This window comes from Dromiciops gliroides, chromosome 3, assembly GCF_019393635.1.
Source record: "Dromiciops gliroides isolate mDroGli1 chromosome 3, mDroGli1.pri, whole genome shotgun sequence".
NCBI lineage: Eukaryota > Metazoa > Chordata > Mammalia > Microbiotheria > Microbiotheriidae > Dromiciops > Dromiciops gliroides.
The window spans coordinates 95,135,615-95,155,694 of record NC_057863.1 but is presented as its reverse complement, the minus strand read 5'-3'; the positions used below and the strand labels follow the sequence as shown (position 1 = coordinate 95,155,694).

The 20,080-nt window shown below is 36.6% G+C and overlaps 1 protein-coding gene across 1 annotated transcript in view; it reads right to left on the bottom strand.

The window, feature by feature from the left end:
* Positions 1-20,080, bottom strand: part of VWA8 (von Willebrand factor A domain containing 8) — a 411,604-nt gene that overhangs the window by 275,060 nt on the left and 116,464 nt on the right. Inside the window, exons 14-16 of the mRNA XM_043992994.1 lie at positions 19,299-19,412; positions 5,236-5,404; positions 4,664-4,741 (exon numbers count right to left, since the gene is read on the bottom strand). Of these exons, the coding sequence (XP_043848929.1) occupies positions 4,664-4,741; positions 5,236-5,404; positions 19,299-19,412 (361 nt within the window). The remainder of the gene's footprint in view (positions 1-4,663; positions 4,742-5,235; positions 5,405-19,298; positions 19,413-20,080) is intronic.

Below are 20,080 nucleotides of genomic sequence, written 5' to 3'. Positions count from 1 at the left end.
CCTTAATAATAGCTAGTATTAAAAACCAAAGGGAGTAAGTAATATTTTAGGCCTTTTAAACATAATATTTTATTTATTCTTTTAATTCTAGGCTACTCTATAAAAATAAATCTTACCAGAATTCACCTAGCAACAAAAAGATCCATCTTGTACTAAAGGAGCAATAAAAATAAGCATTTAAAATCAGAGAGTGAGAGAATGGATGTTTTTTTTTTTTTAATTTTCAAATATATTATTCTAATGTGGGTATTGATAAAAAGCATTCAGGTATTTCAAGAGAATGTATACTAAGGACTTAAAAAAGCAAATTCAATATCAAATTTCTAAATTAGTATCTATCCTTGCACAAAGGGAATTTTTAGTATATAGTACTGTAGTTGCCATGGTTATGAATTTTTAAAAGCACTGTTTATTAGTGTAATTAATATCTCAGATTACAGATTCAAGCAATACCTTTCCATACTCTCTCTTTAAAAAATATTTTCTTGTTCCCTGCCCCGCCCCCCCTCATCCCAGTGACCTGCTGAAATTTTTACAAAAAGCTAAAAATCTTTGTGTCTGTGTGTATATGGGGGAGGGCAGATGTCCTACTGGGAAGGAGTATTTATTTCTTTCCAGGGATTTTCCTCACAACTATCTGCTAGTTTTATTTCCTTCATTCTATAAAAGATTGGTTAAAAGCAATAACAAATACAGTCTTGTTTTCCATTTTAAATTAGAGTAAAGATTGATATAAACAACATTCAGGTAATAAGCTGTCCAATAGAGGTACTGTGTTATAGTAAATAAAGGGCTGTCCTTGTATGTGAAATCAGGATTTGATGTCTGGAAGTCATATGTATAGTGGTCATATTAAAATCCATAGTAGGTGATAAGAACACACAGAGCAAGAAGAGGACAGAACTTTAGGGTATCGATGCTCATATGTAAGACATGAAAGATTGTCTGGACAGGAGGAGAACCATGACAGAGCGATGTCGTTGAGTCCACAAGGAGACAGTATTCAGAAAAAGAGGAGCAGTCAACAACTTAAAATACTACAAAGAAGTTAAGAAGCTCGAGGATAAAGAAAAAGCCATTGGATTTGGCCAAAGAGAAATGATGATGATGGAGAGGGAAGTTTTAGTTGAACGGTGGGGACAGAAGCCAGGCTGCAAGACAAAAGAAGACATGGTGGAAAGGAATGTATACGTGTTTTTTCTAAGATTTTGGGTGTGAAGAAGAAAAAATATAAGATGATAGCTTGTGGGGATGGTAAGATTAAATTGTTTTGTTTTGTTTTTTTTAAACAGGGAAGACTTTTGGACATCTTCATAGGCAGCAAGGAAGGAGCCAGTAGAGGAAGTAAAACAATATTAAAGAGAGGAGATAACCTGAAGGGATAAGTATCTGGTGAAGATGGAAGAGAACGAGACCAAGGGCACAAGCAGAGGGGTTGGTATTGGTGAGGAGAATGGTCAACTCATTCTCTCTGCCTGTAGAAAATGAGGGTAGAGTAGGGCACTTATACTGAAGTGATTTGAAATATGGAACTGGGGGAGGGGAGAAAAAGGAAAAAAAGAAAAATGGAACTGGGAAAGAAGGAATTCATGATGAATGGCTTCAATTTTTTTTAGTGAACTCTGATGCAAGGTTCTCTGCTGAGAAGGAGGTGGTTCTGAGTTTAGTACAGACACTGTGGGGACTGAGATAGTAAAGATAATATTTAGAGAAAACTTAATCCTTACCTTCATGTATCTTATGCTCTAAAAGAGAAACAACTCTAATATAAATTAATATGTAACTGTCCAACTGTGGCTTATCAGACCAACACAGCTCAGAAGGGTCTATCTCAGGTTGAGTACAAATAATCCATACGCACATTTGGGGTGGATTCTCAAAATCTGAGCATCTCATTACTGTGATTCTGCTTTGCTCATAGAGCACAGTGCCTTCTTTGATGCAAGTACACCATGATGGACAGTGCTTTGCCAGTGTCTTCCATGTCACACAATCAATTCCAAAGTTCTTCCAAGAGACCCTGAGAGTGTCCTTATACCACTTCTTCTGACCACCATGTAAGTGCCTTCCTTGCATAAATTATCTGTAAAACAGTCTTTTAGGCAAGCATATGTAGGCATTCAAATAAGGTGGCCAGCCCATCAGAGTTACTTTCTCTGAAGTAAAGTTCGAATGCTTGGCAGTTTAGTTTGAGAAAGGACCTCAGCGCCTGGTACTGTGGATCTTCAGAATTTTCTTTTGGTTGGGCAATGAGGATTAAGTGACTTACCCAGGGTCACACAGATAGCAAGTGTTAAATGTCTGAGGCTGGATTTGAACTCAGGTTCTCCTGAATCCAGGGCCAGTGCTTTATCCATTGTGCCACCTAGCTGCTCCCCAGAATCTTTTTAAGATAATTTAAATGGAAGCAATTAAGTTTCCTGGCATGGCACTGGTAGACTGTCCAGGTTTCACAGGCGTATAACAGTGAGGTCAGGACAATAGCTCTTCAGTTTAATAAGCAGTCTAATAACATTTCTTTTCCTGACTTTCCTTTGGAGCCTCCCAAACACTGAGCTAGTTCTGAAAATGCATGTTTCAACCTCATTATCAATGTGTATATCCTTGGAAAGTGTACTGCCAAGGTAAGTGAACTTATTCACAGTATTCAAAACTTCTCCATTTTCTGTAACCAATGGTTCCACAGATGGATGGTGTGGTGCTGGCTGGTGGTGACCTGTGTTTTCTAGTTGTTAACTGTTAGGCCAAATATAGCACAAGCAGCAGAGAAATGACCCATACTTTGTTGTATCACAGCTTCAGAGACTGCATTGAGTGTACAATCATCTCCAAACAAAAAATCAAGCACCAACTCTCCTTCCACTTTAGTCTTGGTTTTAGCCTTTTCAAATTAAATAATTTGCCATCAGTGCGAAAGCTGACCTTAATACTGTATTGTCCTCAATGAGGGTATCTAACAACATTGCTGAAAACATCATGCTAAAAAAGCATGGCATACACCCTCGCTTCACTCAATTGGTGACTGTGAAAGCATGAGAGCATTGTCCATTATTCAGAACCCAGATACACCTGCTGATATGATACTGACATACAATACTGATGAATTTCTCTAGGAAACCCAATTTTGACAATTTTCTATAATCCCTCACCGAACCAAATAGCAGAACTTAGATTTAAACTGAAGAACTTTATGTTCAAATGTTGTGCTCTTTCCACTATATAATGCTTTCTCTCTTCATGGCAGAAGTAATACACATTTAGGAGCAGCTATTTAATAGGCAGGAATGTTCAGAGAGCAGGACAGATGATGTAACTGAAAATTTCAAGCATAGGAAACAATTTGAGCAAAGGTCATATAAAGATGGGCACACGTGGAGAACAGTGAGCAATTTGATTTAGAAAGAACATAGGTCATATGGAGGGGAGTAGAATGAGGTGAGATTTCAAAGATAAAATATTGCTAGATCATAGAAAGCTTTGATATAAGCCAAGGTGTAAAGATGATGTCTAATTTTGAAATGAACATTAAAGATAAAGTACTTCATTGCTTCATTCAGTTAATCTTAAGAGATCAATGTGTTTTTTTTTAAGTTTTACTTTTGGATGTGCTCCATTTACATATATTTACTAGAAGCTGTTATTTCATCAATAAGGGAAATCTTAATGAAGAACTTCTTCTACCAGTGCCAACTGAGCCCTGTTCTGTCCTTTACAGTCTTAGAGAACTGCCAAGGGGCACTGAGAGTTTAAGGGATTTTCCCAGAATCACACAGTTATCATTTGGCCATGGTGGAACTGGGATGGGGCTCTCTGATTCTCAGGCCGGTTCTCTATCCACTACATCATGATGCCACTACAAAGAAATTAAAAAGAAATAAATATTCCTTAAAAAGGACAGATACATTACAGAGAACTTTTTACAACCTGTTTTTCTAATCACATCTCCAAAATCTTTTGCTATAGAACTAAGCGGGGTACATGATGACATTTCGAAAGAGTTTAAGCTTAAACCCTTAGGTAAAACCAAAATGAAGGATTTGATTGCTTTATAGTAAGATTTCCTAACTTTTGGGGGGTCATGAACCCCACTGACAGTCTGGAGAAACTTATGGACCTTTTCTCAAAATCATGTTTTTAAATGCATAAAATAAAAAAACACACATAGGATTACAAAGGAAACCAATTATCCTGAAATACAATTATTATCAACACATTTACAAAAACAAGTTCACTGACCCTTGATCAAGAGTTCAAGCTTTTAGAGCCAGAATTCCAGCTATTGAAATGCCACAGGATTTTATTTCATTATCTTTCCTTTAACTGACCAATACAGCAGCTTTGAATAAGATGCTTCAGCACAAAAACCTGCTGGTTTTATGGATTACTTCCAAATCTCATGGCAATTAGGAGTGGGAGCTAGGATGGAAACTATAAGGAATCTCATCTAGTCAGCTATAGTCTAAAGTTAGCACCCATGAGAAATTAGCAACAAATAATTAGGTTGAAACATTAAATTCTCTAAGGAAAAAAATTTTTACACAGGATAAAGTGACACAAGAGATAACAATGGATAAATATATATAAAAGAAAAAGATTTTTTAAAAGGGAAATAAAGGAGAATACTGTGTCAACAATATAGCATAGCATGAAAAACTAAACTCACTGTTGGGTCTTGTGTCTCCCGAAGTTTGTGTGTAAAAGATAACAATTTTTCCACTGCATCCTGAGGTACATTTGAAACCTATTTGGTGAAAGAGTTTAAAGAGAAAATAAAAATAAGAAACAATTTTGGCTGACCAACCAACCAAAATTCATCATTTTGTCAACAAGAAGTCACACCTATACCACCAAACTCAGGATTAGTTTAATATACTGTTAAAAATCACATGTCACTTGGTTACTGGACAATTGGGAGAAGATCTCACAGCTTGAAAACTATGTTAAATGGATGTAAACTAAGTAAATTAATACATACTAACTGAAATACTGATTTCTGCTGCAGCTTAACTAGGGTAAATGCTGGCTGAAAATTAGGGGGGGAGGTTATAATATTTCCTTTTAAGGAGGGAGTAGGAGGGGAAATCTGCCATAAAATATAAGTCAAGATAGGAGCAAGTATGTCAAGGTTTGGGAGAGGAAAAATTGATAACATCAAAAACATCAGAGTACCTAAATAAAAGGGCAAAGTGTCCTTTTTAAAATGTTGTTATAGACTCAAGTTTGATAAGCTCTTACCATCTCTTTAATCACTTCCATTTCTTCACTTCTGATCAGAGGTTTCATGTGATGGAAAAAGAAGAGAGTTAAGAATTCTGGTCCCAGCCACTGCTGTGAGCTACTTCCTATGACAGGAGGTTCTGCCAAGGCAATGATCCGGAAGGATGGGTGGATGGGAAAGACAGATCTAAAAAGGAAGATTTAGGAAAAAACAAACACACATAACATGTTTTCCTCCACTTTTTCAGTTGTAAACCAAGTCTCAACTTGCTGTTCTTAATGGAGATGCAAGCCTGAGTGAAACACATTATTATACTGCATCTGAGCCAAAATTCTTATTCTGAGTACATTCTTTGAAAAACCAACTAAATCAAAACAAAAACAAAACAAAAACAACAAAAAAACAAAAAACCCAATACAGAGCACTTAGAGTAGGAGGGTAAGATTCAAAGGAAAAAAGAATTATTGCTTGCAATTCTGTTACTATACCCAATGATGCAACTTCACACTGTTTGAACTATATTTTGAAGCACCTAAATCCCAAATATATTACACTGTTTCTCTGTTGTTTCCACAAAAGACATTTTTCTATCTAATCTCTTTGAAATATAACCACCACCTAATTTACCAAGACCCTTCTCACAATAAAAATTATCCTCAACTCAGATATTCTAATTCCTAAGCATATGCCTGTAAGAGGTTTAAGACATCCAGAAAGTAAATATTCACAGCAGCAATTTTTATGGTAGGAAAGAAACACAGTTGACACCCACAGACTAAAAGAATGGCTACAAAAACTGCAGTACCCTGATGTAAAAAGAATATTATAAGAAAAGATGGATAGGAAGAATTCACAGAAACCCAGAGAGACAGATGAACCACAGAAGAGTTGAACTGATGTTGTAAATACTATTTCAAACAAAATAATAATTAAAAAGAATATTTTAAAGAGATACAAGGAAACTAAAATCTGCCTTAAGACACCCTAGATAATAAAAAAATGGCAACATTAAATACATATTATATAACAAGTACTAGAAATTACTAGCATTCATGTGGTACTTCAAACTTTTTCAAACTTCCTTATATATTTGATCTCATGGAAGATTCATACAAATTCTGGCAATAATACTCTACAAACATTGCACTCTCTATTTTAGAGAAAAGGATTCAGAGGCTGGAAGCTGCCACCCCATTGTCACAAACCTCCTAAGCATCGCAGGAGGTAAGTAGTCTCTCTTGACATAAAGTTTAGAATTTGGGGGGGGGGGGGCTGGGCAACGAGGGTTAAGTGACTTGCCCAGAGTCACACAGCTAGTAAGTGTCAGGTGTCTGAGGCTGGATTTGAACTCAGGTCCTCCTGAATCCAGGGCCAGTGCTTTATCCACTGCGCCACCTAGCTGCCCCATTCTTTGATTTTTTAAAAGAGAAAAAACAAATCACAATATAAAATGAGAAGGGAGGATTCTTATGAAGAAATATAGAAAATTATCAGAATTCACTTTTTTGCAAAAATCCCTGAAAACATAAATGAAATGATAATTCTAAAAATACAAAATAGATTAATGCAAGATAAAATAATCAATCCAAACAACTTAATCTCAGAAAGGTAAATCAAATCGCAAATAAATGAACTCCAAAGAAAATTCTGGTCCAGAAGGATTTACAAATGAATTTTGTCAAAAATTTAAAGATCAACTATTTCTTAGGTTATAAAAACTACTTTCAAAAATAGAGAAGGCAAGTATCTTACCAAAGACTTTTATGAGACAAGCTTGCTCCTGGTATGTTAACCAGGAAAACATAAAGCAATGAGGAAAAATGATAAATTAGTAACACTAATTAAAACTAGCACAAAAATATTAACAAAGAAGCAATGGCAAAATTTAATATAGCCACTACAACTAGTTGGATTTATACCAATAATACAAAGACGGTCCAATTCTAGGAAAACAATAAATTCAATTTATTACATTAGCAGCAAAATAATAAAATGGACTTGGTTATATCAATAAATGTCAAAGTCTTCAACTAAACAGCATTCATTTCTACTAAAAATACTAAAAAGCACAAGAATAAAACTTTTCCTTAATAGTCATTCTGATCAAAACTACCTATATAAAATGAAGAAAAAATATTAACTGCACTAGAGAAATATGGGATGCATTCCTCAAAAGCTCAAGGTTGCAAAGCATGAAAGTCCCATTGTCTATTATTTGATGCAGTATTGGAAATACTAGTTATAGCAAAAAGAAAAGAAAATGGGATAAACATGGGCAAATAAGAGGCAGAACTGTCATAGCTCACAGATAATTTGATGATCAAAAAAGATTAAGACAATTGTAACTAATCAAGTAGTAGATTATAAAATAATCACAAAACCATCAACTTTTCTGTATATTACCAGTAAAACAGACTGTATAGAGTCAAAAACAGGAAGAGAAATCACATTAAAGATAACATCATATCTGGGAATTAAGCTACAAAGCCATAAAGAATTAATATAGAAACAGGAATACAATATAATTTTTATAGAAAGACCTAAATAACTAGAAATATTAAATCTTTATAGTTATGCCAAAAAATATAAAGAATGAAGATACTACATAAATTTATTGTTATTTGGGTCAAATTACATACAAAATACTCAAAATATACAAAAACTCAAATTGATACTGTGTTTCCTCCAGAAGAGAGCACTGCAACCCATCCTGGCCGGCACAGCCTGTTAAACTCTTGTTACTATTCTCCCATAAATTCACAGCAAAGGTCCTGCTCACTTTTCCTTACATTCCAAGGAAACACAGTGAAGCCCTCTGGCTGTCTACCAGTCATCTTGTCCCTTTGCTATATTAGCAGGTCATTTTTCTCTTCCTGTTATACATTTTCTTTAAAGACATCTTTTATTCCAGTAAAAGATATTTCTCACTGGGGATGGAGGGGGGTTATTCTATATTTCAGACTGCTCCCACTAATCATGAACTTCTCTAATGTCCTGAGTGATATTTATTCTTAATTATTTGATGACTGTTGTATTCCCATGCGTTGTTGCCATATGGCAATATGATTCCATGATAAGTTTGGAGTAATTAAAGGAACCATGCAAGTTCTTGAAGGCAATCAAGTCATCAGTTTAATGTGTCTCTCTTGTGCTTTTGCAGTGAAAAAGGTAAAGTAGTTAAAAATAGGACATTTTTAGACCATGTGTAAAAGTGAATCAGAATACTGGCAATCTAAATAGGAGAGATCCTTGTCTAGAGACCAATGAATCAACACAGGACCAGAAAAACCCAACCATATCAATCTTTTTTTTTTTTTTTTTTTTTTTTTTTGCTGGGCAATGGGGGTTAAGTGACTTGCCCAGGGTCACACAGCTAGTAAGTCAAGTGTCTGAGGCCGGATTTGAACTCAGGTACTCCTGAATCCAAGGCCAGTGCTTTATCCACTGGGCCACCTAGCCACCCCCAACCATATCAATCTTGCCAAAGATGTAACCAAGAGAAGGAAGATGAAGGTAATGGAGTGATATGTCACAGGTATTCCTTGGAGAAGGAAAGAGTAGTGGATGGAGTTGTTTTATTATACACCAAAAGGCAAAAAAACCCCACATTTTTTCTATTAATATCTGGTCATCAAGTATTTCAGTGATGATGACAAGTATTTTTAAAAAGATCATCATGAAAAGAATTACAGCTTAAATATCTGAATCAGTCCCTTATGTATTTCGTAAATGAGATAGTAATCAGAGAAACTTGCTGTAAAGACTGTCCCATAGTTAACTATAAGCTGCATTTTAGTTTGAAAAGTTTTTAACTTGATGTAATCAAAATTGTCTGTTTTATCCTATCATTTTAATCATGATTCTTTTCCTATCCACACAGACCAAAGGTAATTTCTTCCATGTTTATGGTGTGACCTTTTAAATAGAGGTCATGTATTCATTTGGAACTTACTTGGAATGTGGTGTGAGGTTTTGGTTTAAAACTAATTTCTACCACTTTTCCAAGTACTTTTGTCAAAATGTAATTCCTTCTCCCAGTAAGTAAGGTCTTTGGGTTTATTAAATACTAAGCTATTGTAACTGTTTGCATTTGTATTCAGTGTACCTAACAGTGATTCCACTGAAACATCTCTGAGATATCACCTCATGCTCATCAGATTGGCAAAGTTGACAAAAAAGAAAATGACAAATGCTGGTGGGGCTATGAGAAAACAGGCACCTTAATGCATTGTTAATAGAACTGTGAACTTGTCTAGTCATTCTGAAAAGCAATTTAGATGTTTGTCCCCAAAGCTATTAAACTGTTTATATTCTTTGACCCAGTGATAGCACTACTGCCAAAGAGATTAAAGAAAGAGAAAAATGACCCAAGTGTATAGAAACATTTAGAGTGGCTCTTTTTGAGACAGCAAATTGGGAAATGGCTAAACAAGTTATGGTGTAAACATATGATGGTTTACTATTACACTGTACTAAATGACAAAAGGAGTGACTTCAGAGAAATCTGGGAAGATTGTATATGAATACTTATATACAGAGTGAAGTGAAGAGAAGGTCAACAATTTACACAATAACAATCTTACTGTAAAAACAAACACCTCTGAGAGACTTAGGAACTCTAACAGATATAATGACTGACCATAATTCCAGAGAACTCATGCTAAAACATGATACCCATCTCTAATAAAGAAGTGATGGACCCAAGAATACAGGGTGAAACAATTTTTTTTTTACATAGTCAATGTGAGAATTCATTTTGTTTGATTATACATATTCAGATAAAGGAATTTTGTTTTTCTTTCTCAATGGGAGAGAGACAAGAAGTGGAAAGGGGAGAAGGTAGGTCTTCATTCAAAAAATAAACAATTTTATTATAATATTTATTATAATTATATTTATTATTCATCTGAAACTCATGGCCTTAGTGAGTTGACTAGAGCATTGAAAGGAAAAGACAAGACCCCTTCATTCATGGTCACAGAGTTATTAGTATTTTTTACAACCAGAACTTAAACCAGTGTCCAAAACTGATATAACTGTATCAGTAGAAAGGATATTTAAGGAGAAGCATTAATATCTGCTTTGTCACTGACCCCCAAGGACCATAGGACCATGGGATCTTTTCATCTGACCTACAGCTGAAACCTTCCAAATGTACTGTCTCTCCCATTAGGAGGTGAGCTCCTTGGGAGAAGAGATTGCCTAACTTTTCTATTTGAATTCTCATTGCTTAGAACAGAAGCACTTTGCACATAGTAAATGTTTACTAAGTGTGTGCTTGCTTGCTTCATTCATTCATGTTTTCCTGACTCTAAGGTCAGCCCTTAACGACTACACCACTCTGCCTGTATTATGATTAAATCAAAAATATCTCCTTAAGAGTACATTTAGGGGCAGCTAGATGGCGCAGTGGATAGAGCACCGGCCCTGGAGTCAGGAGTACCTGAGTTCAAATCTGGCCTCAGACACTTAACACTTACTAGCTATGTGACCCTGGGCAAGTCACTTAACCCCAATTGCCTCACTTAAAAAAAAAAAAAAGAGTACATTTACCTGTTTGACTTACACTGTACATCACCTAAACCCTAGTTACTAAGTAATGTTTGTTTTTCCGAATACATATTGCCCCTGACAGCCCTTTTATTAGGTAGCTGCTCTTGTACTGCTTAGAGTTTTAAAAGGCTTTCCCTTTCCCTTGAGCTGTAGATAAGTTGCATGGTGGGGGAAGTTTGTATACACTGCCCTACCTTAAGAACCTCTTACTGGACTTCTAGTTTTTCAGATCTCATTGGTGGAAGAAATGTATTCTGTTAGAGGAGACTAAGCTTACATTTACTAACAAGAAGAAGGGGGGAAATCCATACTAGGTTTCAGCCAAGATGAAATTTCTGAACAAAACAAATTTAGGGTACTTCTAGCCAGACTACAGGCAAAGTTTTAGCAAAATAAAAATCATCCATAAATGGGAGGGTGAAAGTAACTGAAACTATATCACACAAGGATTGTTTGAAAGAACTAGGGATATGGTCTCAACAATAATGGGATGAACAGATGCCTGGAATTTGGAGATCACTGGGCCTGGAGAAACAATTGCGGGAATTTCCTATGAATCCATCTGGGTGGTATGGTGGAAAAAGCATTAGATTTGGTGTCAGTTTGAATCCTGCATCAGTCACTATAATAATAGTAATATCTAATATCTATATATTGCTTTAAGGTTTGTAAAGATAGATGTGTACACACACACACACACACACACACACACACACACACACACACACACACACACACACACTCCTCATTTAATCCTTACCACAAGGCTGTGAGGTAGGTTCTATTATTTCATTTTAAACATAAGGAAACTGAGGCTGATATAATTAGTAAGTGAGGCAAGATTTGAATTCAAATCCTGCTGACTCACAGTTCAACATCTATCCACTAGGCCACTAGGTCTAGCATAACTCTGGTCAAGTCACTTGGCTTCTTTCTGTCTGACTCTGTTTCTTCATGTATAAAATGGGGATAATAGTCCTACCTCCCCAGGGCTATTACTAGGATCAAATCAAATGAGATTTTTATGTGCAAAATTATTTGCAAACCTTAAAGCTCCATGTGTTTGGTATGATTATTATACTAATCAATAAACATTTATCAAATGCTTGTAATGAATATGCCAGGAGCTATGCTAAGTGCTGGTGATAGAAAGAAAGGCAAACCCCACAAAAGTGTATTTTAATGTGAGAGGTAAAATGCCAACAGCTATTTACACAAAAGATAGACACACACACACATATAGTACAAAGAAGTGGTTATCTCAAAGGGAAAGGCACATGTAGTGGGGGGGGGCGTGTTAGGGTGGGGAGACCAAGAAAGGCCTCTGCTGAAGGTAAGACTTGAGCTGAGTCTTGAAAGAAGTCAGGGGAGCCAGAAGACAGAGAAGAGGAGGGGGAGAATTTCAGTCATGGGAAATAACCAAAGAAAAAGAAGCAGCAGAATGGAGAGCATATAAGGAACAGTGAGATGGGGGATAAAATGCACAGAACTAAAGGGAGGAAGAGGCCAGATTTTTAAGAGCTTTAAAGACACACAGAAGATTTTTATATTTGATCTTGGAGGTAATAAGGAGCCATCGGAGTTTCCCAAGTGAGTAGCAAGGTTGGTGGCATGTACTTGTACCTGAATGTTCACACACTTGTACTTCAGGAAAATTACTATGGCAGCTACAAAGAGGAAGGACAAGAGCAGAAGAGCTTGAAGCAGTGAGGTGAACCAGCAGGCTGGTATTGTAACATCTAACAGGACATTTGAGAGTCAGATGTACATCTAGCTGGAGGACATCTCGATCAATCTTCTCATTGAGGCAGCAAGGTGGTGCAGTAGATAATACCATGACTGGCTTGGAGGCAGAAAGACTGGAGTTCACGTCTTCTGCTATAAGCACTGTGCTAAGTACTGAAGATACAGATATGAAAAAGAAAGACAGTTGTTGCCCTAAACACACAAAAGGAAGCTAAAGAAGGAGAGGGCAGTAGAAGGTAGCCAGTGACTGCAGCTGGATAGGAAAAGAAGAAACGTCTGGCCTGGGTACCCTACTTGAATGGAGGTTTTTGGGAGGAGCCCTTTGCTTCACTCTCCAATCAGAGGGATAGAGGATACTGAAGAGGTGTGAATACCAAAGCTCAAGTGATCTTGCAGGACAATGAGGTGTCTGATGTTGAGGTTCCTAGGGGCAAGGTCGAAAAGTCCAAAGGAATGCAGCTGGGTGGGAAAAGTATATGAATGTATGTATGTACGTATGTATGTATATATATATATATATGTATACTATGATGTATATTTATATTTTTGCATTTATTCGCTTTATATTTAGGCCAGCTGTATTTTATATGTACCCATGATCTCCCTTAGCATGTAAGATCTTTGGGAATAGGGATTGTTTCACTCTTTGTACTTGTATACTCAGTACTTAGCATGGTGTCTGGATTGATAACTACTAATAACTTTGTGCAGTTATTCAAGACATATATGTATACAGAGATATGTTGTAAAAAAATAAGTATGACAGATTTATCCCTAACTATTGTAAAGATCTCCAGGAATAAACAGATTTGAGCTTCTTTTGCATTTATATGGGAAATAACTTGAGACTGAAAACAGCTATGTTTGAAAAGACAAAATGATGGGTGTAAGATAAGTGCTGCTAGCTATGATGTGAATCACATTTAAGACAAACCTACACTATGATTCTGGGAGGGGTTCCTACAGGTGCTTCCATCTATAAAACTATTTGTGATCATTAAAAATAATTTTTTTCGTTCATTCACAAAAGAAGGATGTGAAGTAAAACATTCTCACATTTAATTCCTCCCAGGATATCTGCAAGAATTACATCCTTCCCCTTTTCCTATTAGGACCTGGCACATATCCCTACTGCAAGTTGTTGTTTAGCCCCTTTGAGAAGTCATATGGCTGTAAGCATAGTGTGCTGGATCTTAATTTCATTTAATTAAATTCCTCATTTATCAAGTTTCTACTACGTACAAACTATGTACACTGTGCTGAGTCTTGGAGATATAAACATAAAATGGTGAACAGTCTCTGTCTTCAGCTTATATTCTTCTGGAAGGGGGGAAAATACAACATGGAAATAGATAAGTAAATGCAAAGGAACATTAATAATGAAGGAAACTAGGTATTTGAAAAAGCACAAGTAAGGAGGGAGAACATTTCCCAATGGGATACCAGCCATGCAAGGGCTCTGGATACAGGAGGTAGAATATGGAGTGCAGGGAGCAGTCAGGAGGTCAATCACATATTCACAGAATTTGTAATAAGAGGAATAAGAGGGAAAAGCTTGGAAAATTAGTCAGAAGCCAGATTGTAGAAGGTTTTAAATGTCAGACTGAAGGATGTGTATTTTATCTTAGTTGCATTTGTGAAACCCTAAAGATATCTGAGTAGGGACATTACAAAGTCAGGCTTGTGTTCTAATAGGATAAACTTGGCAGTTGAATGGAGGATAGCTGAGACAGAAGAGATACTGGCAACAGGAAGACCAATTAAAAGGCTATTACAGTATCTCAGGTGAGAAGTGAGGAGGGCCTGAGGCAGGGTGGTGGTCTTGTAAAGAGTGGAAAATAGATGGATGCAAGAGACATTCAATAAGACTTAACAATTGATCTAATGTTGGGAAGGAGGTTGGGAGAGAGGGGTCAAGGGTGACTCTGAGTATACAAACCAGAGTGACTAGAAGGAAGGTTGTGTTATTATCAAGACTAGGAGAGTTTCGAGAAGTGGTTTTAGAAGGGAAAAGAATGAGCTCCATTTGGGAAATGCTGAATATGAGAAGTCAATGAATAGTTAATGATGTTATTCTTATGTGAACAATTCATCAAAGTTAATCAAGTAACTGGAGTATTAGGACATTAGGCAACCAAGAAATAGAATGATCTTAGTAGTTGATTTCTTCAAGCAGTTAACAATGTGGTCACTGCATCAAGAATAACAGTAATATGGGGGCAGTTAAGTGGCGCAGTGGATAAAGCAGTGGCCTTGGATTCAGGAGGACCTGAGTTCAAATCCAGCCTCATACACTTGACACTTACTAGCTGTGTGACCCTGGGCAAGTCACTTAACCCTCACTGCCCCCCCCAAAAGAATAACAGTAATAAAGCAATATAAAGTCACATGATCTCCCAACTTCTCCCTAGGTTTATATATACCACAAGTTCTATAATTTGGCCTGCTCAAGGATGTCTTGAGGGAGCTAGAGCACTCAGCAATCTCCTCTACCCCAAGGTTCTGGTCATACAAATTTATTACCCAAAATAAATTCTGTTAGCCATTACCTACCAATTCCTAGGATGTTCTCCCTCCTTTCTCATTGAGTTCAGTGGCAGGCTCATGGTCTTCATCTCTACCCCTAACTAATGCCTGTATTCCAGGGGATTTCAGCACACATATCAATGTTCCCTCACATAGCCTAACTTTCCAGTTCCTTAATCTTCTGAAGTCCTATGTGTAGACTCATTCCCTCACTCAACTTCTGCTGCACAAAGGTACAGGCACTCCCTTGGTCCTGCCAGCACTCACAAGTTTTCACCTTCTATGTTAGAGAATTTACAATCTCCAAATATGATCTTTTATGTTTCTAGCTCTCTCTAAATGTACTCATTCTTTTCATCATCTCCTTCAATCTCTCACCACTCAGTGTCATTGGAGGCCATCACACTTAACTCTGGCTAGACTCTCATCCCTTTCCAAACTCAACCCTCTGGTGACCCAGTTCAACTCCATAATATGTTCTAGCCTTAAATTCTTTGTTTTCTTATTTTACTGCTGACCAGTCCTTGCCCAAACCCACCCCCACCTTTCTCCCACCATCAATCTTCACTCCTACACACTTATACTACTAAACACAACGGAAGGAAATCATGAAACCATACTGATTGGATCCCTCTCTGCAGCAAGGCAATTCTACTATAACTTTCTAATTGATTCCTTATCCCACTCACCACAGCAAACATTCCAAAGCTTCCTCTTTGCTACCAAGTCTCTCCTCTTAGTTAAGAATTTCACTTTATACTTCAACAAAACTTGAGGCAATCCAACTAGAGATCCTTCTTCCCTCCTGATTTCATATTTTTATGATGTCATCCCCCATTATCTCTTCCTTCACTCAAATCTCTGATAATAAGGGACTATTACTGCTTGCCAGGGTCCACTTCTCTAAAGGTACCCTTGATCTTATCCCCTCCCATCTTTTCCAGTAGCTTGATCCACTGTCACCCACATGCCCTCTAAACTCCAAGCTCTTTCTATTAGTTCCTTTCATGTTGTCCACAAACACATACAAGTATCATTGTTACAAACAAAAACCTCATAAAACTACCATGCACTCAAGCTATTGTCCTATATAGCTTTTCTCCTTTTCTCAGGAAAACTCCTAGAAAACGAAATCTACACTGACTTCCTTTGCTTCCCTTCCCCACAGTCTCTTCTAATGTTCTTCAATCAGGCTTCTGACTTCATTACTCTATGGAAATTGGTTTCTTCAGAAAAATCAGCAACCTCTTAATTGACGAACATAGCGAGTACCCTTTTCTCTATCCTTTTCTTTCTTATTATTATGTTTTTTTGTTTTTTTGTTTTTTTTGCAGGTAATGGGGGTAAAGTGACTTGCCCACAGTCACACAGCTAGTAAGTGTCAAGTGTCTGAGGCCGGACTTGAACTCAGGTACTCCTGAATCCAGGGCCGGTGCTTAACCACTGCGCCATCTAGCTGCCCCCTATCCTTTTCTTTCTTAATCTTTTTGTTGGAACTGACACTACTGACTACCTTCTCCTCCCGGATGCTCTCTTCTCTATATTCTTCCTACTTGTCTCATTGCCCCTCAGTCTCCTTTGCTGGATCTTCATCCAAATCATGAATTCTAACTGTGCATGTCTTCTAAGGCTCTGTTATATGTCCTCTTCTCTTTTCTCTATATACCTTCTCAATCAGTGATCTCATCAGTTCTAATGGGTTAAATGATCATTTCTATACCAATCCTCTACTGGACTCTACTACTGCATTGTCAACTGTGTACCAGATATTTCAACATGGATATCTCAGAGGCATCGCAAATTCAAAATATCAAAATCAGAACTCATTCTGTTTCTTCTTCTTTAAAACTTCTTTCCCTATTTCTGAGGCAACACTCTCATCTAGGTTCAAATTTTTAGTGTTATCTTCAACTGTTTTTACATGTTCAAAAAGTTGCCAAGTCTTGAAAGGTTTTTCTCTATTACATGCCTCAGATATATCATCTTCTTTCCACTAACACAGCCCCTACCCTTGTTCAGAATTTTATCATTTTTCACATGAACTACTGCAATAGTCTTCTTCTTTTTTTTTTCCCCACATATAAGGTATTTTATTTTTTTCCATTACATGTAAAGATAGTTCTCAACTTTTGTTTATACAAGCTTTACAATTTCAGATTTTTCTCCCTCCCTCCCTTCCCTCCCCCCTCCCCGAGACAGCAGGTAATCTGATATAGGTTATATCTATATATCTATATACATATATATATATATATACACACACATATATATATCCATAATAACATTAATCCTATTTCTGCATTAATCCTGTTATAAGAAAAAAATCAGGGCAGTAATGCAAAACCTCAAAATAGAAAAAAAAAACAACAGCACCCAAAACAAAAGAAATAGTATGGTTCAATCAGCATCTATACTCCACAGTTCTTTTTTTTTTTTTTCCTTGGATTTGGAGATCCTCTTCTATCATGAGTTCCCTGGAACTCTTCTGTACCATGCAATAGTCTTCTAACTGGCCCTCTTGCCTCAAGTCTCCCCTTCCTCTAACCCAAATTCCATAGTTACCAAAGTGATCCTCCTAAAGCGTAAGTCTGACCGCTTGACCCTGCTTCTCAGTGACTGCCATCGTTACCTGCTACCTACAGGATTAAATATAAACTCATTTTTGGCAATTAAAACTCTTCATAAGTGAGCAGAACCAGAAGAACATTGTACACAGTAACAGCAACATTGTGTGATGATCAGCTGTGATAGACCTGGCTCTTCTCAGCAGGGCAATGATCCAAAACAATTCCAAAGACCTCAACAGAAAATGTTTTCCACATCCAGAAGAAAGAACTGTGGATTCTGAATGCAGATTGAACCATGCTGTTTCTATTTTTTTTTTGTTTTTTTTTGAGGTTTTTCCCTTTTGTTCTGATTCTTCTTTCACAATATGACTAATACAGAAATATGTTTAATGTGATTGTACATATATAACCTATATCTGATTGCTTTCTGTCTTGGGGAGGGAAGGGAGGGAGGGAGAAAAATTTGGAGCTAAAAATCTTATGAAAACAAATGTCAAAAACTATTCTTATATGTAACTGGAAAATAATAGAATACTTTTATGATTAAAAAATTAAATTAAATTTTAGAAAACTCATCATAACTTGACCTCTTCCAAACTTTCTAGGGTTTTTTTTGGGGGGGGGCAGGCCAATAAGGGTTAAGTGACTTGCCCAAGGTCACACAGTTAGCAAATGTCAAGTGTCTGAAGCTGGATTTGAACTCAGATCCTCCTGAGAGCCAGTGTTTTATCCACTGCGCCACCTAGCTGCCCCAACTTTCTGATTTTTTTACACATTACTCCCAAATATATACATTAAAAAATCCATCCATACTGGCCTATTTGCTGTTCCTCCAACAACACTGTGTTTCTCCATGCCTTTGAACTGGTTAACATGCTTGCTCCTTCCTAACTTGTGGATCTGAGAATCTCTGTCTCCTTATTGAAGAAACTCAAATATAGTCTCCTTTATGCCTTTCCTAGACCTATTAGTCCCTTTCCTTCTAAGCATACCTTCCATCTAGTCTGTACTTATCTTTTATACACCAACTTACATAATATCTGGTCTCTCCCATTATAATGTAAACTCCTTGAGGACAAAGGATGGTTCTTATTTTTTTTTCTTTTTGGAGGGAGAAATTCTCAGCCCCTGACATGGCACTGAGCACATAAAAATGCTTAATGAATGCTTGTTAATTTATTGGTTCTACTGGCGAGAAAGAATGTATTACATAAGAGATATAATCCTGAACTTATATTTCAGAGAACTTGATTCACATTTCATCCAGGTTAGTTATAAGCTGTGTGATCAATGGCGATTAACTTCTAAAATACCCATTTTCCTTAGATGTAAAATAGGGATAAGAACAGTCAGACAATCTACTTTATTGGATTGTTATAAAGAAAGTATTTTTCAAACTTCATATAACACTTAGAGTAGTATATGTTATTATCATGAATATAAAGCTATATAACTATTCAACAACTTTATTGAGTAAGAACTAAGAAATTTAAGAATAATTCATATGAAAAAAACACCCAAAGATAAAATCACTGTTTTCCAAAGTTCAAACAAAATGCAATTATTTTATAGAACTTTAAAATTTTGATTGATATTGATCCTCAAAAAAAGATTTAACTGAGTCAAATACAACGTGAGTTTGAATCTCTGACATTTTGAGTAACAAAATAAAGGATCCCCCAAATTACCTCTTTCTTAGTTGCTCATCAGACAACTGCAGCTCCTCTTTTAAATGCTGATACCTGTCCTCCCTCAGCAGCCTTGAGCCATCAAATAAAGTCAGTTCTCTATCATGGATTAATCTATTGGCATTAAGGGGGAAGAAGAAAGAATCAAATTATTAGTCATATATAATTATATATATTTATAATTCCCTGTAAAAACATTGTGGAATAGTGGGGAAAGCCCCTGTCCTGGAAAAAACCTGGGGATTTTGGTACCAGCTAGAAGTTAGGATACCAAAGTTGTAATCTTAGTTCTGTCATTTATTGGCTATGTAACTGCCGGCAAGTCTCCTTTGAGGCTCTCCTTTTTCTCATGTAGACAATGAAAGGGGTTGAATGAAATGATCTCCAAGGTTCTCTCCAGTTCTAAAACAGTATAGTTATATAATAAATGTATTGGCAAATAGGACTAAGAACGTAGATAGGATAATCTTAGATACCTCTGCTATAGCAACTCCTGGCTGCTCTACTGGCTTTAATGTTAGAGAACACAGATCATGAAGAGAGAAAGTTGTTGGTTATAGTTTTTAAAAGGGGGCTGGATAGTACACTGTGATCTTATTAGAAGTATTTTGTTGTTATTACATAGCTCCTGATAATGCTTCTACATACATGATCTCATTTCAGTCTTACAACTGGCAAAGTGAGTATTATTAATCCACATGAACATTTTCTTCCAGGTGTTGGCTCCTAATTCTGCTCTGATACCATTGGGTCACAGACTGCTTCAAAGCCTCTGTTGGCTA